Source organism: Brienomyrus brachyistius, chromosome 6 (assembly GCF_023856365.1).
Source record: "Brienomyrus brachyistius isolate T26 chromosome 6, BBRACH_0.4, whole genome shotgun sequence".
Classification (NCBI taxonomy): Eukaryota; Metazoa; Chordata; class Actinopteri; order Osteoglossiformes; family Mormyridae; genus Brienomyrus; species Brienomyrus brachyistius.
In genome coordinates, this window is record NC_064538.1 from 3658659 (window position 1) to 3682837 (window position 24179).

A 24179-nucleotide genomic window follows, 5' to 3' on the forward strand; every position below is an offset into this window, starting at 1 on the left:
ATGTGAAATAGCGGTCAGCTATTGGTCACTGTACGAATGTCCAGTTGACGGGGGGGTGATTGTAACTCAGTGTTGATGTTTGACTTTTTCTTGCTTTACTGCAGGAAAGGTACCATGAGTCTACTAGCATGGCTAACAGATGTAAGCACTGTGGTGGTCTTTCTGAACATACCTTTCGGTTCCCAGCATGCTTTGCAGCCTGACAAGAAGCTGCATAAATGCTGACATCAAATGGGTAAACACTATGTACAACAAATGGACACAAGCACATCAGTTTAACATGATGTGCTTGTGTCCATTTGTTGTACATAGTGTTTACCCATTTGATGTCTTGCTATGGTGTGTATATGTTTCTGTGTGTGTGTGTCTGTGTTTGTTAGTCTCCACCCCGAGTATGAGTGCTGTCTAGATTGTTGACCTACCCTTATCTAGAGTTGCTCTGCTAGTGAGCTTCATTAAATGCGGAATTTGTTCTGAATGCAGTGCTGTCATCTTGTTGAATATGACCTGCATGCTTGTCACAGTATACTGTATGTGGTCCTGTCAGATTGATGTAATTGGTTACATACATAGTTATCATGTTAGCTACTATGACCATGTGTTATTATGGTCTGTATACAAGTGAAGGTTCACTCTTTTTCTGTTCTTCCTCATCGGCCGGCTCCTCTGTTACACTAAGTGGTGTGTATACAGCTTGTGGTATGTTCTCTTGTGCTGGGCTGTACACACAGTGGTGTGAGTCTATAGGCTAGCCCCTTTTATGCTACGCTATGCTATGCTGCGCTCTGCTCTGCACAGTGGTGTGAGTCTGTAGGCTAGCCCCTTTCATGCTACGCTATGCTATGCTGCGCTCTGCTCCGCACAGTGGTGTGAGTCTGTAGGCTAGCCCCTTTTATGCTACACTATGCTATGCTGCGCACAGCTATGCACAGTGGTGTGAGTCTGTAGGCTAGCCCCTTTTATGCTACATTATGCTGCGCTCTGCTCCGCACAGTGCTGTGAGTCTGTAGGCTAGCCCCTTTCATGCTACGCTATGCTATGCTGCGCTCTGCTCCGCGCAGTGGTGTGAGTCTGTAGGCTAGCCCCTTTTATGCTACACTATGCTATGCTGCGCACAGCTATGCACAGTGGTGTGAGTCTGTAGGCTAGCCCCTTTTATGCTACATTATGCTGCGCTCTGCTCCGCACAGTGGTGTGAGTCTGTAGGCTAGCCCCTTTTATGCTACATTATGCTGCGCTCTGCTCCGCACAGTGGTGTGAGTCTGTAGGCTAGCCCCTTTTATGCTACATTATGCTGCGCTCTGCTCCGCACAGTGCTGTGAGTCTGTAGGCTAGCCCCTTTTATGCTATACTATGCTATGCTGCGCACAGCTATGCACAGTGGTGTGAGTCTGTAGTCTAGCCCCTTTTATGCTACATTATGCTGCGCTCTGCTCCGCACAGTGCTGTGAGTCTGTAGGCTAGCCCCTTTTATGCTACACTATGCTATGCTGCGCACAGCTATGCACAGTGGTGTGAGTCTGTAGGCTAGCCCCTTTTATGCTACGTTATGCTGCGCTCTGCTCCGCACAGTGGTGCAGGTTTGAAGGGTGGCCCCTTCCAGCATCGAATCTCTGGCATCAGGCCTAATCCCTCTGTAAGAACAGAGCAAATCAATTGCTTCCATCTCCCGCTGTCATGACCGCATTTACCACGGTGAATAGCAGTCTTGTGAAGCAGGGCAATTAATTCGTACCATCTATTGTGTGTGAAAATGCATGTGGACAAGCGGATACATTACTGAAGTATATGTATTACAGAACTGTATGCATGTTTGTCTAATGTATGTAGGAGCTTTCATTCAATGTGAATGTACAGTGTAATAGTCTGCGTATGACTGGTGCTTCATATTTAGGAATTCAGGTTTGGTATAGCAGCAGTAAGATTGTGTTGTGTGGTTGGTGTTTTATATGCAAAACTGTAAGATGCAGATAGAGAGAATTAGCACAAGCATAATGTTGCCATGCAGGACAGGCGTGCTCGCAAAGGATGCTGTTGCATAACTGCACCTTGACCGGCATGTTATGATACGATCCGCGACTGTTTAAGAAGGGGGGAGGGGCTGCCCGACACGGACAGATGACATACAGACATTCATGCAGAGGGTGCTGAATGGTATAACTTTATCTTTATTTCACTTTTTATTGGAGGGTTAAGGACTGCAGGGGCGATGAAGCAGTTCTAAACATTAATCCTTGTGATGCCGCTGTGCAACAAAGATCTGACGCCAGAGATCAGGTATATTTGCAGCCATGATCGTAAGAGTGATGATATCACCCTGAGAGGAAGGGCCTGGTAGGTGTGGCGTGAGTGGGAGGGGGTTCAGATGACCCCCCCTCCCCCGGCTTCACCCCACAGCCCTAGTGCTGCACTACTGAGCTAATGTGCTTGTTGCCCCGGGGACCTGAAGCGTGAAATTGCCTGCCTGTGCCGGAGTGTCACATTTCCTTCTGCTGCGTTGTGGGCTTGATGTCAATTGTTATGAGGAGTTTAATTGCAGGAAGTGAGCTCCGGATTCTGTCCTGCCAGAGCCCCCCCTCCCCACCCCCCACCACCACTACCACACACACCTTCTGACTATCGAATCAAAGCTCCCCCTAGCCTAACCCTAACTCCACCCACCCAATGATGCACACCCCAAAGTCTTGGATTCCGTTCCGATAGGATTCCTCTCCAGCCTGGCGTCTGTGTGCCCCATATGTGATGACAGGAAGTCACAGTCCCTCTTTGCTGTCAGTGTGCACAGTTCCTGTCTCTCATTTTTTGACGGATCGCAACATCCATCCGTCTTTTAACCTGTCTTAAATCTGACTTTCATGCTGTAACAGGTTGCGAGGGGCGAGAGTTCACCTGGCTGGTATATCTTAGTCTGAAGTGTATTTTTTTTACATTTGAAGTGCTTTGGTCAAACTCTTATTTTTCATCATGTTTCCCAGAAGAGCATCTGCCAGAGATCTGATAGTCTGCCGTGAAACTAGATGTCCATAGCTTGGATGACGGATCACTCAGTTCACGACGGTGCCGGTGGTGCTTAGATTCACTTTCCATTTTATCCGCCTCCTCGGTAAATATGCTTTCATTACGTAGTCAAACGACTGAACATAATCCTTCATTTTCACACCTGCGTTTTTTGAATGGAAAAATTAACCTTTTGTAATACAGGATATGAAGGATTGAGATTGAAAATGCCTTTCGCCGGAGCTTTGAATAGAAGCTGGATGGATTTCAAGAATATACCGTAAAGCTGGATCAGAGCAGATGTAAGCTGTAATGATGAAGATGGATTAAACCATCTGCACCAACACTGAAGGTTCTATCAGCCTGTCATGTATCTGGAAAAATATATGGGTTCAGTTGTCTTAAGGCTCTAGAAAACCAATCTCACACATTATGTCAGTGCTTCCTGCAACATTTGACAAAATCGAAAATTGCACTTTTTAATAATGACCCGTGAATATATTTGCCCTGTTGTCGTTTATAGATTCGTTCAGCGATGACTGAAGCGGTCGTGAACGTTGCGCGGAAACAGCGTGTAATATTTTCAGTGTGAGGGAAATGATTACGTCAGACAGTCTGTCCGTGCGGCTTGATGGCTGTTTGAACTCGGTGATCTTGTCGCACATGATTGAGGGCTTAAGCAAACCAAGGGCCTTGCGTCTCCATTATAGTGTGAGATTTGCCTTACATTGTTATTGGCTCAGCAAGGTACAGGCAAGCAGGCATGAAATAAAATTAGTTTGCTTTTTTTTTTAAACCCTTCACTTTGCAGTGTACCTGGGTTTCGTTTCTGGGCCATGGGTGATGGGAAGCCTGTTACTGAGGTCTTCCGGTTATTATTCAGTGTATTTTAAATGCAACATTTGTAAGACAGAAATGGTCTTTTTCACACTCTTTGTGACGGTAGATTCAGGTCTGTGATATCTCCTGGTATCGACTATGTGTTCATGTCAGTAGGGTCCTGGTGTCCCAGAAGGGCATGGTGGCTGTGTTTTGGATTGCATGCTCCATGCAGCAAACGTACGGCAGATTGTTGACTACGCTGCAGGGGGCGGGGCCTCGCACTTTGCTGAGCCGTTGATTGGTCAGGCTGGGTAGTAGCAGTCTTGCCTAATCACGCCCGCTCCGTGTCATGACACCCTTTCCCAGATAGCACTGTGACCCGCACCTCCACACTCTCCCAGTATCCATTCCCCTGCAAACCAGTCCACCTGAGGGTCTGGGCTGCCAGTGACGCAGGGCCGCCTCTTTCTGTAGATCAGTTCAAACTCACTGGCAGTTTAAATACATCGAGTAGCTATTCAGAGCGATTCCAGGCTGATGACAGTATAAGTTGGCTCCAGCCCTTTTCGCTGACCTCTACTGGCCATGTTCTGCCTGCTATTCTACCATTGTGGTTATTAGTACTGAAAGATGAAATCCTTTTGTTCCCCTTCTTTCATCCCAATTTATACAGCTGCCTAAATGTAACCCGAGTCCTGTGCCTCCATGAGAGGTCCGACCCAGAGCCAATCCGAAAACAAGCTGGTTTGCTCAAGTGCTTTCAAACAGGAATCCCCTCCCACCGGTTATTTTGAGTCCTAATTTTGTCTCTCATGCATTATATTCATAATTTGTCTGATTTCTCGCTTATCTGTACTTTTTCCCATGAGCAGTGTTATCAGATTTTCCACAAAACTGAATGTTAGCGGAGACCCTGCTTAAACAAATAACATAATGCTTAACGCTCCAGAGGAGCCGGTCCCACAATATCCAAACACACTCTATCCAAAACGTGTATTGGTGACAGTGTCTTTATATCCTCCTCAGACAGAGAGCAGCTCAGCTCACACACAGATATGCACTGAACCCAAGGGGGAGACTATGTGCAATAGCTGTGTGTATCTTTTTTTAAACAAACAGGGAAAAGGCCGCTGTTTCATATGAACAAACAGGGCTTCTGGGAAGGAAGATATTCTGTAGATAATGGAGGAACCTGCTTGTTAAATGATGAGTTCGTAAAATCTAAAAGAGTAGTTTAACGTGTTTTTAAAGTGGTTTTATGAAAGAGTATCTTTAGAAGAATAACAGATGTGTGTTACGGGAATGAGGCTGAAAGCAGTTTGTTTTGTTTAAATTGAATGTCTGCAAGGATATATAACAGAGTATCTATCCTGAGGAGTTAGCTAGACTGTTGGTTATTAGATGAGTTGTTGAGAGTTTTATCTTTGTTTAACCAAATAAAAATGTTGTAAATGTTTGTTTTCTTTTTTCATAAGTATGGAAGACTTTGTACAAGACTTTTGTTGGATTTTTTATTTTTTTTTATAGGGAATCTCAAAAGATATACAGTCGTAGTTCCACCTGACTGTGTAAGGGGCCGTTTTATGGATTTTTTGTAAAAGATAGGAGACATAGGAGGGACCATAATTCATACAGAGGGCCTCCCTTATCATTAGCCCATGATATGATTCAATCATTGAGTGACATGGGAAGGGGCTCAGGGGGCCAGTTCAGCTTCAGGTTAAACCAAATGGGGTGGTGGAGGGGTCACCCACCTGGCCAATTTTACATGTAATTTTACATATTCAAGCTCCCCCCCCCAAACCAGCCATGGAATCCGTTGTCCTTTAACGCTTCTTGTCACGAGAACTCAGCGATTCACCGTATCAGAAATCCTGCAATTCTTTCACGACCCAGATCAGAGCCCGACGGCGAGCAGCCGGCCGATGTACTGTCCCCCATCTGCCGAGCGCGATGACGCCTGGACCGCGGCCAGCCCCCCCCTCGCTGTCGTGCTGCCGTGCCTCAGACTTCGCGGCTCAGACACCTCTGAGAAATGTGAGGAATGGATGTAGGCACCTGTCTGCCTGGGTTTACGCAGCACTGGAAAGATCGATGTGGCCTGATCTCCAAGCTTCAGCCCAGATGTTCCAGTTAAGATAAGGTAGATGTCTTCTCACCCCATCAGAAAAGGGAGGGCTAGATGGCTCCATGTATAACACACCAGCTTCCTATCTCCCTCTCTCTCTCTCTCTCTCTCTCTGCCACCGCACTGTAATCCGTATGTCTGTCAGAGTCTGACACGCCACCCAAACATCCCGTTTATAGCCTTTAGTAGCACACAAAGCACCCAGGAGTTGGACATGGTTCTTATTGGCTGACAAAAAACGAATAATAAGCATTTGGTTCATTCGCGGCTCGACTCAAGCCCATTGGTCACTGATACGCAGGAGAGTGCGTTCTAGCTGGGGGGGGGACTGCGGATTGTTAAAGGACCATTGTGAAAGGGACAAGGGATGGGTCAGTGGGGGGATTGGGGAGAGGAAGTCGATGCTAATGATCCTGCAGTCTCTTGTTTTGCTATTGACCTTGTTTTCGCTGAGTCATAAAAAGGCCTTTTTCTGTAACTATCTGAACTGGCTCTTACCGCACCTCCCCACCTCAGGCGAACGGACACTGCGACTTTGCTGGTTTGGATTGGACTCTCAAGCTGCGAATGCAGCCGGGAATGGAAACAAATCATAGATCTCTGCGCATGTGCTGATCAGTTTGGTGGGTACCAGCGCCCCCTGGGGGGGGGGGGGGGTGTGTGTTCAGGCAGTGGGCGGGTAGAAGGATGCCGACTAGAGGTCGTCTATGATCCTCACCCCCACCTCGCTCAGGTGACCTAGCCCCTTCTCTTCCTATCTTCGTGCTCCTGGGTCCGTCACGAAGCTTTTTGTCTGGCATCCTGTTACAGGGAACGTTCCAGAAGCTCGAGTGCGAGGTGGGCTCAGTCCAGGCCATATCAGTGTCCTCTGTGATATATTCCTGTCATTCATTTCCTGTAAATGCATTGCCCCCCCCCCCCCCCCATCTGGAGCACGTAAATCGCACCTTCTTGCCGCTTTGTGTCTCCTCATCAGATCCTTATTTGCCCGTTTTGGTTGTTGGCTTATTTACTACTGTGTCCTTCTGGGACCTAATCCAGTTACATAATGGTCAGTCACATAAGTCATATATTAAGTGTATAGTAAGGAACAGTGATTTCTGAAGAGACTTTGCAATAATAGCTACACGGGTAACGTTGTTTCCTGCACCACCGAAAGACTGTAACACAGGACAATGTCGAGTTTTTTTTTTTTTTCTCCTCTGAAGATTCTCTCGTGGATTTCGGTCTGTGAAGGGATCTGTCGTTTTGGAAAAAATTAGCAAAAAGCCTTCGATTTCAGATGTCTGTGGCATATTTTGCACCTTCTAGGAATTACCTTGATTATTCATTTTGTGCATGTTATTTTAGCATGTGCATGTTTCTTTTATTTCTCGTAAGTCATCTATCTGTAGAGATACCAGCATCGCTGTCAAAAAGCAGCCAACCTCCCAGTGGCGCGGTATGCGATCGTCTCTCCCTGATTGGACACCAGGATCCCGCAGCTGCCCCCAACACGTCCTTTCCTGCGGGAACATGTGGGCGCCTCGCGTACCGTAGCTGGCCGCTACTGTGGTGTGGTTAAAGTTCCCTGGGGATAGTTGTGGTAGCGCTTATAACCGCAAAGAGCACTCACTCACAGTAAAGGAGGCACCGGTAGCATGTGGCTCCTTAGAGGCCCCCCCTTGGCAAGGCTCACCCCCGCGAACCTCTCTATGGGCGACACTGCTGGTGCTGCAGCCTCTGTGGTGGAGATGAGCAAATAAATATACTAATTGGTTTCAATAGTGCCTCCTCATTCATTTTTATTAATATCAGATGCCCTTTTAATGGCTTCACCTCCCCCCCCTTTTATGAATCTCTGGTGATGTTCCTTAAGTCCCTCTGGGGGTCTTCAGCAAGGCCTGAAGGGCTTCAGGCCATCACTGGACGTTAGTTATTGATTTAAGGGATACCTTTGACTGGGTTGTGCCTTTTTCGATTTTTCATTTTTGTAACGCAGGACATTATTGGTAGCGTTTGAGGTAAGAAGGGCATCCAGTCAGGTTTTTTTTTTACGCGGTGATCAGTCTCCTGACCTTCTCCAGTTCCTTCTTCATGACCCCATCATCCTTTCTTGCATGTCGAACTCGCCAAGGACTCCCATGCACGTCACCTTCCTTTTGTTGGGTTCCTGGACACAGTGCCACACTTTCAAAGAACACATCCACCTTCCGTGTAATTTTATTTTTATCTCAGGAACCAGAAATACAGACAATCCGGTAGCACAGGGCACAGATGCTTAGTAATGACCCCGTTACTACTGAAATACAAATTCTGAAGAAATATACTGGCTATTTGAGGTAAAATATGTATCATTATTCATTAATGGTGAACAAACATTAGATCAGTATTCCACTTGTTATTCATGACTTCTTCCTTTAGTTCACAAAGAATTAACAGATATAGTAACAAATACAGTAACTGCTTGAAATGTGTCATGATTCATTAATGATGAATTAACATGAGATCAGTATGTAAGACTTAGTTTGTGGTTAATACACAAGAAATAGCATAATACTATATTATTTGTGACCCCTCAAGTAAAGTGTTACCATAAATTCTTACTGGTGACTTATAGGCAACGTGACTTGAGTTCTGTACATTTTCAGGGCCAAAGGAAGGATGCTTGTGCATTTTAACTTGAGGAATGTAGGTCGCAAAGTGAAGCACAAGTCCTCTTTAACCCTTTGCACCAGTTTACATTTTGAGGTGGCTTGAGGGAGGGCGGTGAGTGGGGACTGACCCCTGTGCATGAGAGGGACTCGGGAAGCCGGGTCACTGGCCTCGGTGTCCCTGTGCTGCCGCTCTATCATTTGGGATGTGGCGAGTGCAGAGCGGAGCAGGCCTGAATGTCAAACGCTAATAGGTCTGTACGCCTGCCCTCTGGTCCATTGGCAGAGCTGTTTCCATCTGTGGTGCTCAAACAGTAATTACTTTGGTGCTAAGCCTAAGTAGGCCTCGCTGTGCAAGTCCAGCAGCTCATCCCCAGAGCCGCTGCACTAAAGGTCATTGCCGGCTGCTGGTTTAATGGTTTGTTTGCTTCTCTGGGGGCCATAAGTCACACCGGGTGTCCGCTTTATAAGTCATTACAATACCGGATGAACGCTGTAGGGTAGCATTAAGGAAACCCCAGGTCTGCTCCACTCTGGGGTTAGAATTTGGAGCAATGGTGGGTACACAGGATTTATGGGGTTTTTAATGGTGCCCCGGACATTATTACATCGTCTATCCTTCTGCTCGCTGTCATTAGGGCTGGATGAGATTGCGGCTTCTGTCTTTCTGGGCTGGGGCGGGTTCTACAACCCATTCAACCCCTAGAACTAAGTTGCCCATTGGTTTGTTGAAATGGCCACATAATGCCACATTGTTTCATCAGTACCATCTCTCCAGCTGCTTGGCAAGATCGCAGTCAGTGGGCTGGGGTACGATGGAAACCCAGGGGCACAGTCCTGTCCCCCTCCCGAAACCTGTTACTATCACAGCCTATCCCATAGGCACTTGACATTAGGGGTGGGGCTGGGGGGGGGGGTACACCGGTGTCGTAGTTATTACTGCTGTAATTTTGCGCTACGATCTGGATTTGCAATATACTGTTAACACCACGAAAAGTCAACAGCCCATTATTCAACACCCTGTTAATAAAATATAAAGCCTTTTATTTTCTTTCAAGCTTCAGTTGTAATCTGATTTTTTTTCTCATATAGCATATTTAACCAGTTTGTGTGTATTGTGCAAATTTCCTGCTGAATATACTTTGACCGCCGTGTCCTGATCAACAAATTCAAAAACAGATGTAAAAACAGATTCCGTGTAATTACACACATTAAACGACGATAACCTGGTTACATATATGTATAGTAGCAAATTAAGAAGTAAAACATATTTGTTAAATCAGCATATATATATATACACCACTGCCTTCATGCAAAGTGAGTGGTAACAGGCACCGCTGCCCAATTTAAAATTAAAACCAGCATTTTTCATGCCAATGAACGGCAAACAAAGCGGACCTTGGTGTATGTAGCGGTTCTGTTTGCGCAAATGCGCCATTAGCGTTAATAACGGCAGCGAATCCGAAAAGCCGTAATGTCCCTAAAATTATTTGCCACTTTTTTTAACCTTTTCAAAGACCACCTACACCCAGCTGTAATAGCAGTTAAAGTGTACCTATAAGATATATATTTTAGAAATTTACGTGCTACTCCTCCCAAAACTTGTAAAAAAGTAATACCGTGATATAATAGCGTCACCGTACAAAGATTGAGAAATACCGTGATATTTTTAGGTCATATCTCCCACCCCTACTGTTCACACATGCATGGCTCGGATAGCTGTATTTGTGGAGAATTCCTATTGGTTTCCTTTTTGCTGTATTTATTGAGCTCCAATTCCAAACCAAGATGAAAAGTATAAATGGGGGTGTTGCTTATGTGCTGGAATAGCTGTGAATAGGGGAGTCGCTGTTGAAAGGTTCCTGCAGTGTCCACATTAGCAGCAGAATGGTGCTAATGGACGGGGCCCCTTATTACACCTATTATCAGGAGACCCTGAGCTCACCAGTGAACCTAATGGACCTTGTGGTCACATGACCTCCAGGCGATACTGCCGCAGTGACTCCTCTCGAACGCGCGTTCCTGCGTCACATGAGCAGACAGAAGTGACGGCCGCTGGATCTGGTGAGGGCTGCCACGCTCCTTAAGCGATAAGGACAGCAGAGCAGGTAGGCACATGCCAGTGTTACCAGGATGCCGTGTGGGGTGGGCACATGCCAGTGTTACCAGGATGCCGTGTGGGGTAGGCATTTTGGCATGTGTTGTGTGCATCAGCGTTCAAAGTATGTCAGAGGCGTTGGGGTGGGCAGCAAAAATTGTCAATGATTCCATTAGATTACTGATGATTGTTTAAATTTCATCTGCCCCTATCAGGTGGGCAGATGATCCATTTCGGTGACCCCCGCACCCTCACTGCTACTGTGCTTTTGCTCACCCCTTCCCCTCTCCCCCCACCAGCGCACTTGTCAGGTGTTCAGCTGCAGCAAGCACTCCGCCGGCCTATGAGTGTTCTAATCGTTTCTGTCGCTCGTGAGTCGTAATGGGATTCTCACCCCCTGGCCTTCGGGGTCGATGCCAGTGACATTCTTTTCCATACCTCATATTGACCATTTCTAACGGCTTCCATCAATATTAGTGTCGCGGGTCTCCTATGGGCCCAAGTCCAATTTCCGCTCCCTCATGGGCTGCAGATGTTGACTTGCCCCTGGACCTCCGTGTCTGGTCAGCTTTGTGCAGAGGTGGCCCAGCTCTCGTGGGGGGGGGGCTGTCTGCAGAGGGGGCACACTGGCCTCCCAAAATCGGCAAACAGACATCACACAGCTGCTGTGAGTCCAGAGCATCAGGGATGGACGATTTACGTTATTTCATTGACAGTGAACTCGTACTAAGGAAATTCCAGGGGCTATTTATGTGATCTACACACAAGGGGGTAGAGACACTGTACAGGATGCTCATTTGCTATGAGTGGGTATATTAAATCTTAAATCTGTCTGACAGCATATTCCAAAATTTGATTGGCCAGAAAAAAAAGCTTTCTTCTTCCTGTTGGTGTTTGGTTTAAGCAGCCCAGCCAATTAGACCTGTGAGCTGGTCTGGGCTTGTTTGGCCCAAGGCTTCTCTGTGATACCCTTACCTCACATACCTAACATTCCTTAGAATGAGGCTGTTCGGATCACCAAGGGCGATGGATCTGATTACCGTGGGATCCTGCTAATTTTGTCCAGACTAGCACCCACCAAAGGAGATTCTGAATGATCGTTTTCACGGTCCGCCAGCCGCATAGCAATTAAGTGGGGGCATTGCGGCCATGGTGGACATAGTGGCCCCTGTTTTATAATTCACTCCATTTTCATTTTCAGTTTTGTTTCTTGTTTGTGTGTGTATGCATGCAAAAATGTCCGGGCATGATAATGAACGTGTGTGGATTAAGCTAATCTGTGCTGCAGGTTATGTCCACATCTCTGTATTTATGACTCGTTTAGCCCTTAAATTTTGCAGTTGAATTGCAGTCATACCTCCCGTGAGCCGTCGAAGCATTTCATCGCATGCGCGAATGAAACACTTGACACAAAACACTGTCAGTCGTGCCTTATGCAAAGTCTGATGCAATATATGCAGTTTGACTTGAAATGTCACTGCTGGGGAGGGTAGATTTGTACTTGGTTTAAGTCCATTTCAGCTGTTTTTTTCTCCCTGGTGCCCTTTCGTTGCTAAAATGAGACTTTGAGCAGCATAACAGGTAAACCAGCAAGTAGTCTGCAGTCTGATAATTCTCTTATTGATCCTTAACTACGAATGCCAGTGTTACTCTCGAGTGACTGACAGGCCTGCCTTTCTTGTCATGGCAACCCCCCGATGTCATTCCTGTGCAGGGAGGTCGTCGCGGACGGTATTTGCAGAACCGTTGGACTGGAGAAGGTGGGCAGGCAGACCTGCAGGGGGCAGATGCAGCTAATGCTTTCCGGATCTTTCTTCTGCTTTGTTTTTTGCTTCTTGTTCATTAATGAGTGTTTCTCACTGTGAATGTACTAGACCTCATGGATATAAGAGAATATTGAAGAAGTTCGGTGATGCAGATGCATTGCAGATGATTGTATAGGTCATTGCTTGTGAAAGGTCTACATGCAACCAGCAGACTTAGAAAAGGACCCTTCTGGTGACAAATAATCATTCTCTATTTGTGATTGGGGGTCCCATTGCAGTGGAATGCAACTGGTGGGATTTTACATCAGCCAGTGGCAGTGTCAGCCGGCTGCTGCACAAGTGCCCTCTACTGGCAGACTGGGGCTCTACGGGTCAACAGCCGCACCAACCAAATGTGTGAAATGGGCATGTGAATAAGAGTGGAACTAAACTGCGATCGTCAATAGTGTTGGGAAAGAAGGAAAATTAATGAAAAGGCAGAAAGGAATGAATGAATGACAAATAAGATTAATTGATCCTGCATACTTAAAGGGGCAGTTCACCCCAAAATTAAGACATTAAATATTTCAGATATTCTGTAGGGCTATTTATCCATCTAGATTGTTGAGGTGAGAGTTGCCTAGTTTTTGAGATATCAGCCACAGGAATGTCAGTCTTCTCTCGGATTTAATGGGAGTGACTAGCTTGCTTTCTGTGAAGATTAAAACACAAAAAAAAAATTAATTTGAAAACTTCAACAGCAACGTCTCTTACAGAAATCGTGACCTGGTTACTCAAGACGCCATGAGCACGAATGTTCCATTGCCATCTTGCTGACGTCCATACAGTGATACGGCTCTGACGTCTGCCCCGTTAAGCCGAGCTGTTTTGGGGTGGCAGGAAAAATGCTCTTTCCTGCACAATTAGCATGTGTCGTTTGTGCTTTGGCCTGATTTTTTTTTCAGCAGCTCCTTCCTGTTCGATCCTGGGTTGCCTTCTGACCAGGGGCACAAGGCTTTCCTTTGTAGACATCTTGTCCATTGCCCACCTGCTAGCACATCGTGACCTACATATTGTAAGTTCACGTCTGTGCGGTCTCCTGATGTTGTACCAGAAGGGTTTTGACCTGTGTCGCTTTAGGCAAACTATTCAGCCCTCCAAATGGCTTTAGTATGAACAAGCACCCTGTCGAAATCACCATGGATACAGACATTTTAACAAAGCAGACAGGTAATGGTGGAGAAATAGTATTTACCTAAGCCAGATGAGACCGGACTGCACGCTCTTTAGATCTCTGTTCCTGCCGCCCGTTTCTCTGCTCAGACCTCCTCTGTCTAATAAATGATGCAATGTAGTCATCCTTCCAAATTTGAGACACCAGAGTGGGTATTAGGACCAGACCTCTGGGCATATTGACCTGGGGGGGGGGAGCAGACACCAAATCCCCCATGGCCAGTCATTTTAACTTTTGAGTAAAAAAAAGTCTTTGAAGAATAATCTGTCAGGATCTGCATGCGGGGCCACTTGGCTAAAAGATGGGGCCAGTCGTCTCGAGGATGAGGGCGTGACGATTTGTCACTTAGCTCCCGTTGGTTCTCATTACCCGCTTATACTAATGCAAGGTCCCGCATTGTGGAGTGGGGGCGCCCTGGGGATTTACTTCTACATATTTCTCTGTGTGTCCTTCATATGGCACAGCAGACTGCGAAAGGGCGGAACTTTGGTGCCCCCCCCCCCCCCCCGGGGAATGTAGCCACCTCTATCTGTGCTATAGGACTCTGCTTCCCTGCTTTAGCCTGTGGGCCAGTGTGAGACAATCTAACAATAAAGTGTCACAGGAAATAAGTGTGAAAGTTTTTTTTCAGGGAACAGGTCCCATAGAAACCAATATAGTAACCATGGGTATGATTTATAGAGACTGAGATGGAAGCCAGTGGGAAATCTGGAGAATAGCAGTGAGTATAGAAACCAATATCAGAACTAAAGGAGGTGGTTATATAGAAATCGGTATGAAAATTATTACGGAAACCAGCGGGGAAACCAAAGGAGGTGAAAGTTCTAGAAAAGCAATGGAAAAACTCGTAGGGAAACTATGAGAGGAGGAGTTTGCAGAAAAAATAGGGAACTGTAGGAAAACTGAAAGTAGGACGACGCAGCATGGAGACAAACGGGGAAAGCAGTCAGGAAATCGAGAGAAGAGGCAGAGTTTTGCTAATTTTTAGCCGCGGGTGAGAGGTTCAGAACATGGGATAGGCAGCAGGGCTGAATGAGCCAGACAGCAGGTGGCGGTTTGGGTAACACTGTACTTGTACTATTACTTGTGCATTAATTAACCACAAACTAAGTCTTGCATACTGATCTCATGTTTGTTCATCGCCAATGAATCGTGATGCATCTTTTATCCCAAGCAGTTACTATATTTGTTACTATATCTGTTAATTCTGTAAACCTTTGTGAACGACTGAAGGAACAAGTCATGAATTACAAAGGTTCTCATGTTACTGCATCATTAATGAATCGTGAAGCATCTTTTATTTCAAATAGTAACCATATTTGTTCATGATTTGTACTTTGGTACAAATCCCCCATCTCCTGCACTCCCAGAATGCCCAGCACCCAGAGCAGGCCCCCGCACGGCCAACACTGTGGCCCCTCTGCTGGGTGCTTCTCCGACTTCTTTCCCTGTCCTCTGTCCAATCCCGTCTCCCATAAGGATGAAAGCGTTTGAGCTTCAGCCACACAGTGTGTCTCCTTCTCAGTTCTGAAACCCACACAGGCCGATGGAGGCATGTGGCGAGTGAAGGATTCGCGAAAAATGGGAAGCTTCTATTTTCCTTGGGATTCCTGGCGCTGTGCTCGTATCGCTGTATGTGTGTATTTATGTGTGATGCCGGAGTCCGCTGAGCTGTCCGCTTTTATTAGTTGCCGTTCCCCATCTCCAGAGGGTGAGTTGTTCCGTCAGTGACAGGTTCACCCGTTTCAGCTCTATTTAAAGCGAGGTGGGCAGGTGCCCTGAAATTCTGCATTGGACAAGAATAAACATCAGCCAGGCTTCAAAAGGGCCAAATCGGTCAACTTCAGGTCTGTTCCGGTCCAGACATTGCAGAACCAGTTCACTACTTTGGGTGTTTACGAAGGACAATGTCACCAGTCAACAGGCATCCAGTTGGTGGCAATCTTGTGGTACTTATCTGTGGATGGAGGCTGACACCTACTGAAGATCGATAGATGGGCCAGAGTCCACTGGGTGCAATGCTGGTGCTTAAAGGTCCATATCAGATCACATAGCTCAGTACCAGTATAGGTAACTAACACAAACTAGATGCTTGAGGACCAGAAAAACATTCCAGCTTCTTCATGCTGATGGGATGAGGACCTGGCCAGCCCCTCCCAGGCCGGTGTCATGTCATGGGATGTATCGTCGTGGTACGTTTTGGCCTCGTGTCATTTGACTGCCACGGGATTGGCCCACCATCACCAGATACACCCCTTCAGCCGGGCAACCGTCTGGCATGGACGCAATTATCTTTAAATGGTTAGCCCAACCCACAGCCATACCAACAACCAACAACAACACGCACCCACAATGAATGGGCGATGCATTTTCCAAGTGGCACTTGAACCTCATTGATTGGCGTTTCTCTCCTGCATCCTCTCACCGCGGTTGAGAGGGATCCTCTTATCCCTGATGCCGTATGAAAAGTCACAGCCTGGCTGACCCTGGCGCTTCAAATGCTGCCTCTCATGATGTGCGTGAGCTCACTGCCAAAACGGCTATCTTTCCACTAAGCCCTTGGCAAACAACAATTTTCCCCTCCTTTGTCACCTGGAGACCAAGAGATCATTAAACCTGATTGCAGTACTACTGGCTGGTTATCTGAAGATAACAAGATGCGTTTCGCGTGAGATTTCGTGCACCTTAATGCAGCCACCATCCTGTGTCGTTCACACTATCCCTGTAAATATGCGTGCAGCTTCCTTACTGGGATCGTTCATGTTCAGTCGCTGTTTTTGAGTATCATTCAGTGTCCATGTTGCTGGGAGTGTTATGAAATGGACAGCATGCTCGGGAGAATCTTAATGCGTGTTTGAAAATGTTAACATTTATTGGCTGAGCTGTTGCACAGCATACCAAACAGATTCCACTTGCTCACTATGGGAGCTGTGGCTAGATTGGACAGATGCTTAAAGCACAAGTACTCAGTCAAGCATAAGTGGCACGATCGAAATTTAACCGCAGTCAAGTGAAAGACGTCAAGCCTCTGGTGGGTTGTTTAAAAAATGTAAATGCTCTCATAGTGTGAATGTGGGTTTGAGGGGGGTGGGGGTAGTGGTTGTTGTTCACAGATTAATAAATTTTTTCAGGGGTTTATACAGATGAGTGCGGTAGGATCGCTGTTAAGCAAGTCTCTGGGTGCATGTGTCTGACGTGAGCGTGGGTTTTCGGTTTCTCCGCTGTCGTTTTGTGTTTTCGCGTCATCATTCGAGCACACGAAGGACGTGCAGAGGTGAGGCTCATTGTCAGCCATGGAGCGCGCGGCTTATCTTTATATGCTCTGACAAATTTGTCAATTCATCTATAAACACTTCAGCGATTGCAGTTGCCGTTCCCCGCTTGACCGCTATACGTTAATTTCACCGTTCATTAACTAGAACAATTCATTAATTCATTGTTCTGTCTGCTAGACATGAAATCATTTTGAAGGAAAACACGGATACCTGTAGATTTACAGTTCCGGAGCGAGGATAAGCAGGATCGTTGGATTTCCTTTGTGGCCGCATGGTGTGCGTCTGTATGAAGAGCCTTACTTTCCTCACAGAAACCCTAGACCAGCAGCCGAGGTTATTGTTCCACTATAAACGGCTCATATTCAGCAATACAAACATCGCGATCAAGTGTCAAGCGAATAAACATGGCCGTTCAATCATTGTGGGATTTTCTGTTGCTTTTTCATCCACAGAGAGATGATGACGTCAGTATTTCTATGTTGGGGAGTGGAGGAGGAGTCTCTACAGGGGCGGGGCCACCAGTCCCAGCTGAAAGCTGATTGGCCCTGTTAATTACCTATTCAAAACGCATCATTGGCTAATGAAAATTTTGACTCCTGTATATGAATTATGGCCTTTCTTATGCGCCCTCCCCCCACCTTAAAAGGAAAAAAACCATAGAATCACTTCTGAGCCTCTGGTCAGGCTCCTCGCTGAGTTGGCTCCCCCTTGGTTTTCTGCTGCCTGACACTCCTCATTCCCCCCCCGTGTCCAGTACTGCTGAGGGAGGAGGTGGCGCGACTCCAGGAGGAGGTGCACTTGCTGAGGCAGATGAAGGAAGTGCTCACCAAGGAGCTGGAGGACCCGCACAGTGGCTGCTCCGCCGAGCTGCTCTCGGCCACCGAGCTCCGGGTCCAGCTGGTCCACAAGGAGCAGGAGCTGGACCGAGCCAAAGAGGCACTGCAAGGTTTGTCCCCATCCCTTTAACTCCTCTCACTCGTCACCTTGCCCTAATCCATCTCTCGCTCCCCGCCCCTTTAATTCATCACACCCCATTCTTCCATTCATCCCCCTTTCATTCTTCACTTCCCATCTCTCACTGTGCCTGTATTGATGCCGTTTGTCTCTTGTTTACTGCCCTGCCCTGTAATTTGTCCTGGTCTTGTGCAGCTGTGTCATAAGGGAGGAACCTGCCATACTGAAATTCACTGCATATTGATGCCTTGCGTCCATGCTGTGCCTATTTCTATGCCAGTGGGCACTGCCGTGGGTTTTCCTTTCTGTTCCAGTGGGTTGCTGGTTGTCATATTTCTCAGTGAACCTTTAGTGTGGTCTGTTATGAGGTTCAGAACACACAGCCCCCCCCCCCCATGCCCCAGGCAGCAATAGGCCAGTTATGCCAGTAATGAAAGCGGAATTAAGACTTATTCTGTTGGCTTACAAGGTCTGCAGATGTTTAATAGAATTAGCGTGTCCTGCTATGAAGAGGCAGCGCACAGGAGGGCAAATTAAATTACAGCGTTGTCGTTGCCTAATGTATTATTTCTGCTTTTTATTCAATTTTTCTTCCTTTTTGTGGGAAATAGAACTTTGAGTTGTAGGAAACAGAATGAGATTAATGACACGCAGTGGGTATGTCCGCTGAGGGTATCCCCGCTGAGGGTATGTCCGCTGAGGGTATGTCCGCTGAGGGTATCCCCTCAGCTCTGTGGGTCACCCAATAAGCTGTTCCGGTATGATGCTCAGCTATGACGTCACCCTTATCTGTCTCCCAATGGTGGCAGCAGAGCCTGTTCACTCCCCCTGTTCAGAGCCTCTTGCATGTACATCAGAGCGAAGACTGAGGTGGTGGATCCTGGTCCAGCTGTGTTCTTCTTCCCCTGTCCCAACGCACCATCTGCCCTCCGCTTCTTCTGCCGTCCTGCTGCAGGCAGACTGGGCACCATCTTTGTTTACCGCAACATGTTTTTGACAGATGATGGAGATTGATTTCCGTGGGTTTCCGTTGGGGCAGTTTTCCATCTGGCTAGTCGGCGAAGGCCTACTTGACCTCCAGAGAGCTTGTGACCTGATGGAGCTTGTTCTACCAGACTTCTACCTGAGTTAACACCCCCCCCCCCCGAGCAATTGTTACAGATCTCTTTTTACTTCAGTGAATTCTTATTCTATTGTGTCCAACTCACTAGATGCTTATGTAAATAGTGCAATGTGCTGGAGATAATGTCCGCAGTTTAGCCTGTGCATAAGTCCGCAGTTTAGCCTGTGCCTTGCTTTCTGACCTGGTTTTTCTACCAGTCAGATATGATTGCAGCCATCTTAAATAAATGTTTCTAGACATAATTTAACTTTTCTGAACTGTAATTGAAAGGCTTACAAATATTTTCACAGATTGTTTTGACGTGCCATTTTGGGTCATATCCAACATTGCGGCCATAGTTTCTGGGATTGGCTTTGGAATCCCGCGACCCGGAATAGGACAAGGCTTGGATGGAGGTTTCTAGCGGAAAGAAAAGGGAAAAGCAACTGATTCATCTTAGGCGACATCTTGACTTGAAACTGATCTGCTGCCCCCATGCAAATGAGCGAGAGACTCCACCATGCTCAAGAATCTTCCCTGGGCCATGCGGACTGGCACGCTTAGCACGAAGCAAGCCAAATGCTGGGAATGGCGGCCAGATTAAAGGCAGCTTTCAAAGCTGATTGGGAGCCGCTCGCCAGACGCCAATACAAAAGTCCTCATTTAACAGAATGAAGAGAAATCTCTCTGAGTTTAAGCTTCCTGTGAGACTTTAATTGCCGGCCGTGAACATTTACATGACGATCTGCAGCTTGGCTCGAACGTTACTGAACTGGCCATAACTGTTGAACAAGAAAGGGCCTTTTGTGGTCATTTAATGACTCTCCCTCTCATCCCTTTGTTTCCAAAGAACAAGACGGCTCTGCTCTTTGGTTTGTTCTCCACCATGGCTGCCTGTGTTGATCGCCTCAGTGGGAATTGCAGTCACTCCCATGTTTCAGTGGCGTTACACAGACAGCGAGACACAATCCAGGCTGAATTTTGCTAGCGTGCAGTTCTTTGGCATCGGGTGTTGATGGAGTGTGCACTGCTCAGTCAGACAGGAGTATATTTGTGTCCTGTTGATGATTTGTGGGGCCAATGTCTTCCATGGAATAAGCAGAACCTTCCTCAACCAGCACTTGTAGGAAGCTTTTTATGTGTCTGACAGAGGAGTGACCACAGGCCATAATTTCCGGTTTATCACTGTGCATTTGCCTGGCGTGTCATTGCTGAACAGTTTACTCATTTGGGTCATAGGTTAATTGCCTCAGGTCATGTAGGCTACCTGTACAGGAGCCTCCAGTTACTTTAGTTGCCCTAGGAATACCATAATTTCAGGTAATATATGCTAATTGAGATGAACTTTGCAGACTGTTACCCTTACATATCCATCCATCTTCCGTAATTGCTGATCTCGTACAGAGGCACACTGAGTCTGGAATCTGTCCCAGGGAGCCCAGGGCACAGGGCTGGGGAACACCCTGGATGGGATGCCAGTCCATCACTGGGCGGACACACACACACACACACACACACACACACACACACACACACACACACACAGAATCTCACCTAGGAAGCCTCCTCCAAGTCCATCCAGCCAGTGATCTCCTCTCCCTAACCTATATTCCATTCTTTAAGATTGCCTCTGTTTTCGGTTTCCCCAGAACAGCTGTTATGGGCCTGGAGGTGGAGTCTGGGTGACGATCACACAGCACATCATGCGAACAGCAGGTGGCGCTCCCATTAGCTGCACGCGCCGCATGCGTTACACCCCCGCTGTGACCAGCGTGTGGCAGTGCAGACCCGATTACAGTGGGGGGGGGGGGGGGGGGGGGGGGATCAGGGTAACAATCAGGGTGGTAGGTCATGGAAGTGAAGTATGCCAATGATCCGTGAGTCACCACCTTCGGGGACGATAATCCTGCCTGCGGGTGATTCCTGCGTGGCCTGTGATGGCCTGTAATTCTCCCTGCCCTGGGGAAACTAATAGCTGAATCTTTGTCTTGGCTCAGAGATGGGAGTTGTTCTGCAACTTTGTGTGCAAGAGCTTCCAAACAATCAGAAAGGGTGAAGATTACCTTTAATGATATAGTACACTGGTGTAATGAGCAGGTGTGTGTTTATATGTGATTGAGATGGTAGGAGGAACAATCATTCTTTGTTTCCTAAAAGATACATCACACGACAAAGCAACTAAATGACAATTACAAATGCGGTTGCAAAAGTGAATTATATCATCGTGACTACCAGTTAGTAATACGTGTCAGCTATAAATAAGGTGTGACATTCAGCGGCTTGATGTGAGTTTTCATTTTCTGAACGGCTCTGAAGAATTGGTCCTTCAATTGCCAGTACATTGATTACAAAAACTGCAAAATGATTTAATGTGTCTGGGGGAGCAGTCTCAAAACTCGTGAGGGTATTTGTCAAATGCACAATTGCATTTGAGGCACAGTGACTGAAGCTGGGCACCTGGGACAGGCGGACGCTTAACTGGGTTGTCAATAAACATCACAGAAGTACAGCTTCGAAAATGACTGCTGAACTGAATGAGTACCTCCGTGGTCCAGTCACAGCTATATATTGTGATATATTGTGAGCTTCACAAAGCTACAATTTATGGCAGGGCTACAAATCAGAATCCACTTGTGTCCGAGGCCAATGCGCAAACACACATAACCCAGTGTAAAGGAGCGCAAAAACCAGGAAAAAGTAACATGGACTAATGGGTCCCCAACTGAAGTTATTTTATAGGAACAGATGTGCTCTGAGTAGGAAACACACTTTCCTCGTGATAATGCTCATATACTTGGGCTGCATTATGTAACACAGTGAAAGAATCACAAGTATGTGGTGGATGCACCATAATCACCAGGGCTTCAGATGACGGGCGAAAATGCCGTCTTTCCGTTATTATAATGACATTTACTTACGCCCACAATTTGATAAGCAGATTAGCAATGAGCCTAAAATATTAACGAGAGGCGTAGCATGACGCCCAAGTTAGTAATCTGTATAAATTTCAGCTGTCCTTATGTTTATTAAATTCAGTTAGTGGAGCACGCCACACGGTACCGTTTCGGTAAATCATGGAAGCGGTGAGCACTGAAGTGGCGGTGAAGAAGGGGACAGCTAAGCAGCTACATCTTTTAAAAGAGGAGATACTGCGGGTGAACAAGGTAAAAAGATGATGGTGGTGTGATGGTACTTTTTTGCAGTTTTAAGCAGTTGAGCATAAAGAGTCTCAGTCACAGAGTCTCAGTCACAGAGTCACAGTCACAGAGGACTCAGCTGGTTGGTTGAAACAAAATCATGGTCTGGATTTTAACTTTCTGGACCTGAAATTGCCACCTCTGGACAGCGCTAACCACTGCACCACCATGCTGCCCCACCTAAAATATTATTAGTATAAATTCGACGTAACCTTATTGCCAATGTGTGGAGTTTGCATGTGCTCTCTGTGTTATTGTGGGGTTTCCTCCGGGTGCTCCGGATTCCCCCCACAAATCCAAAAACATGCTGAGGCTAATCGGAGTTACCAAATTGGCCCGAGGTGTGCATGCATGCATGTGTGTGTGAGAATGGTGTGCGAGTGTGTCCCGTGATAGGTCGGTGCTGTTCCCTAACTCGTGCCTGCATCCTCCAGGATGGGCTCTGCCCCCCCCCCCCCCCCCCCCCGCCCCCCCGCCCCCCGCGACCAGAGAAAGCGGTTTCAGACAGTGCATGGGCGTATTACTAATCTGCTTCTCAAATCGTGGGCGTAACCAAACCTCCAAATAGTACCGACAATCTGGCATTGGGGCAAATTTTTATGCCCATTACCTAAGGCCCTGGTAATTATTACACACATCAGGATTATCGCAGTGTTATGTAATGCATGGAGCCCTACTGCAAACACAAGGCTAAAAAATGCAAGGCTGTTTTCATGAACTCCTGAGTGAGGTCAGACTCCACATCTTCCACAGATTCAAATGTCACTGAATATTAATGGGAAGATCTGGAGTGCGGAATGTCAGTGGATTTCTACCCCTCTCATCCCTGAAAAGACAAAGGCTTTTCTTGTTGAACAATGATGCCGAATCCCACTACAGTTTAGGAAATGATGGTATTGATGAGGATGATCCAGAGTTTAGTATATAAACGTACCTCTCAGGAAGGTACAGAAAGCATGGTGGAGTTTCAGCTCAGAGCTTCATTCCTGAAACATTCACAGCATGGGTGCAGCACCATGGTCGGCCCACCTGCTGACCATCTCCGGTTGTCTGGAGAGCTGAGTAATGGAACACCATTCCATCCTTCACCTTCCACTCAAACACCCTGACATTCCATAACAGCATTAACATGCCTCGGGGGGAAGCAGTAACCATTATGAATTACCAGTAATGCTAAAGGACTTTTTGACTCCTCTCCCCTGTATTTCTGGCTTTTGGCGCTGCTTATATTAATTTATTTAATAGACGATTTTATCCAAAGTGATATACAACAGAGAAAGCAACGTCAGACAGTCCCTGGAACTACTGGGTTAAGGACCCTAATATAGGGCCCAGCAGTGAAACTCTGCCAACCATGGGATTGTAATCAGATGGGACTGGAACCTAAGACCTTCCGATCACAGACAGTGTCCTAACCCGCTGTCTAAACACTGTACTGTGCATGGTTAACGCGGTACCTGTGAAGTTATTAGTACTGGGTTCCTATGTTGGGATGACTGTGGTGATTGTTCTCCTGCTCATCGCTGGCTGTAATGAAATGCCTTTGTTTTATTAGACCCCATAAGTGGATCAGTACTAATTAATAATGGAGGCAGTTTTCTACTTAATTAAGCAGCATTTAAATTGAATTTTGTAACTAGATTTAGAACCATTTCAATTATTTGCTCCGTCCTCATAAAATCGTTCACTTCTCTAACACAGTTAATCCAGCCCACCACAAGAAATAAATTAAAAATCCTAAATTCACTTATTTTTAAATTCATTTGGACAAACATTTGCACTCTGCAGAAATTGACCTGCTTCACTGTATCTCCCTGCGGCAATTCCGGCTAACTCTGGCCACTGAACATCTACCAAGAGGAACCCAAATATTTAGTTAAGTCTTAAACATTGGTTCCATGTTTTATGTATGAAGAACTCTGAAAATACTGTCTCTTTTCATCCAATAAACCATTGATGCAATTGCTGAGGAAAACCAGGCCCCAGCTGTCTAC

At 46.6% G+C, this 24179-nt stretch overlaps 1 protein-coding gene across 1 annotated transcript in view; it reads left to right on the forward strand.

The window, feature by feature from the left end:
* Positions 1-24179, forward strand: part of kazna (kazrin, periplakin interacting protein a) — a 192746-nt gene that overhangs the window by 157337 nt on the left and 11230 nt on the right. Inside the window, exon 6 of the mRNA XM_049017120.1 lies at positions 17687-17878. Within this exon, the coding sequence (XP_048873077.1) occupies positions 17687-17878 (192 nt within the window). The remainder of the gene's footprint in view (positions 1-17686; positions 17879-24179) is intronic.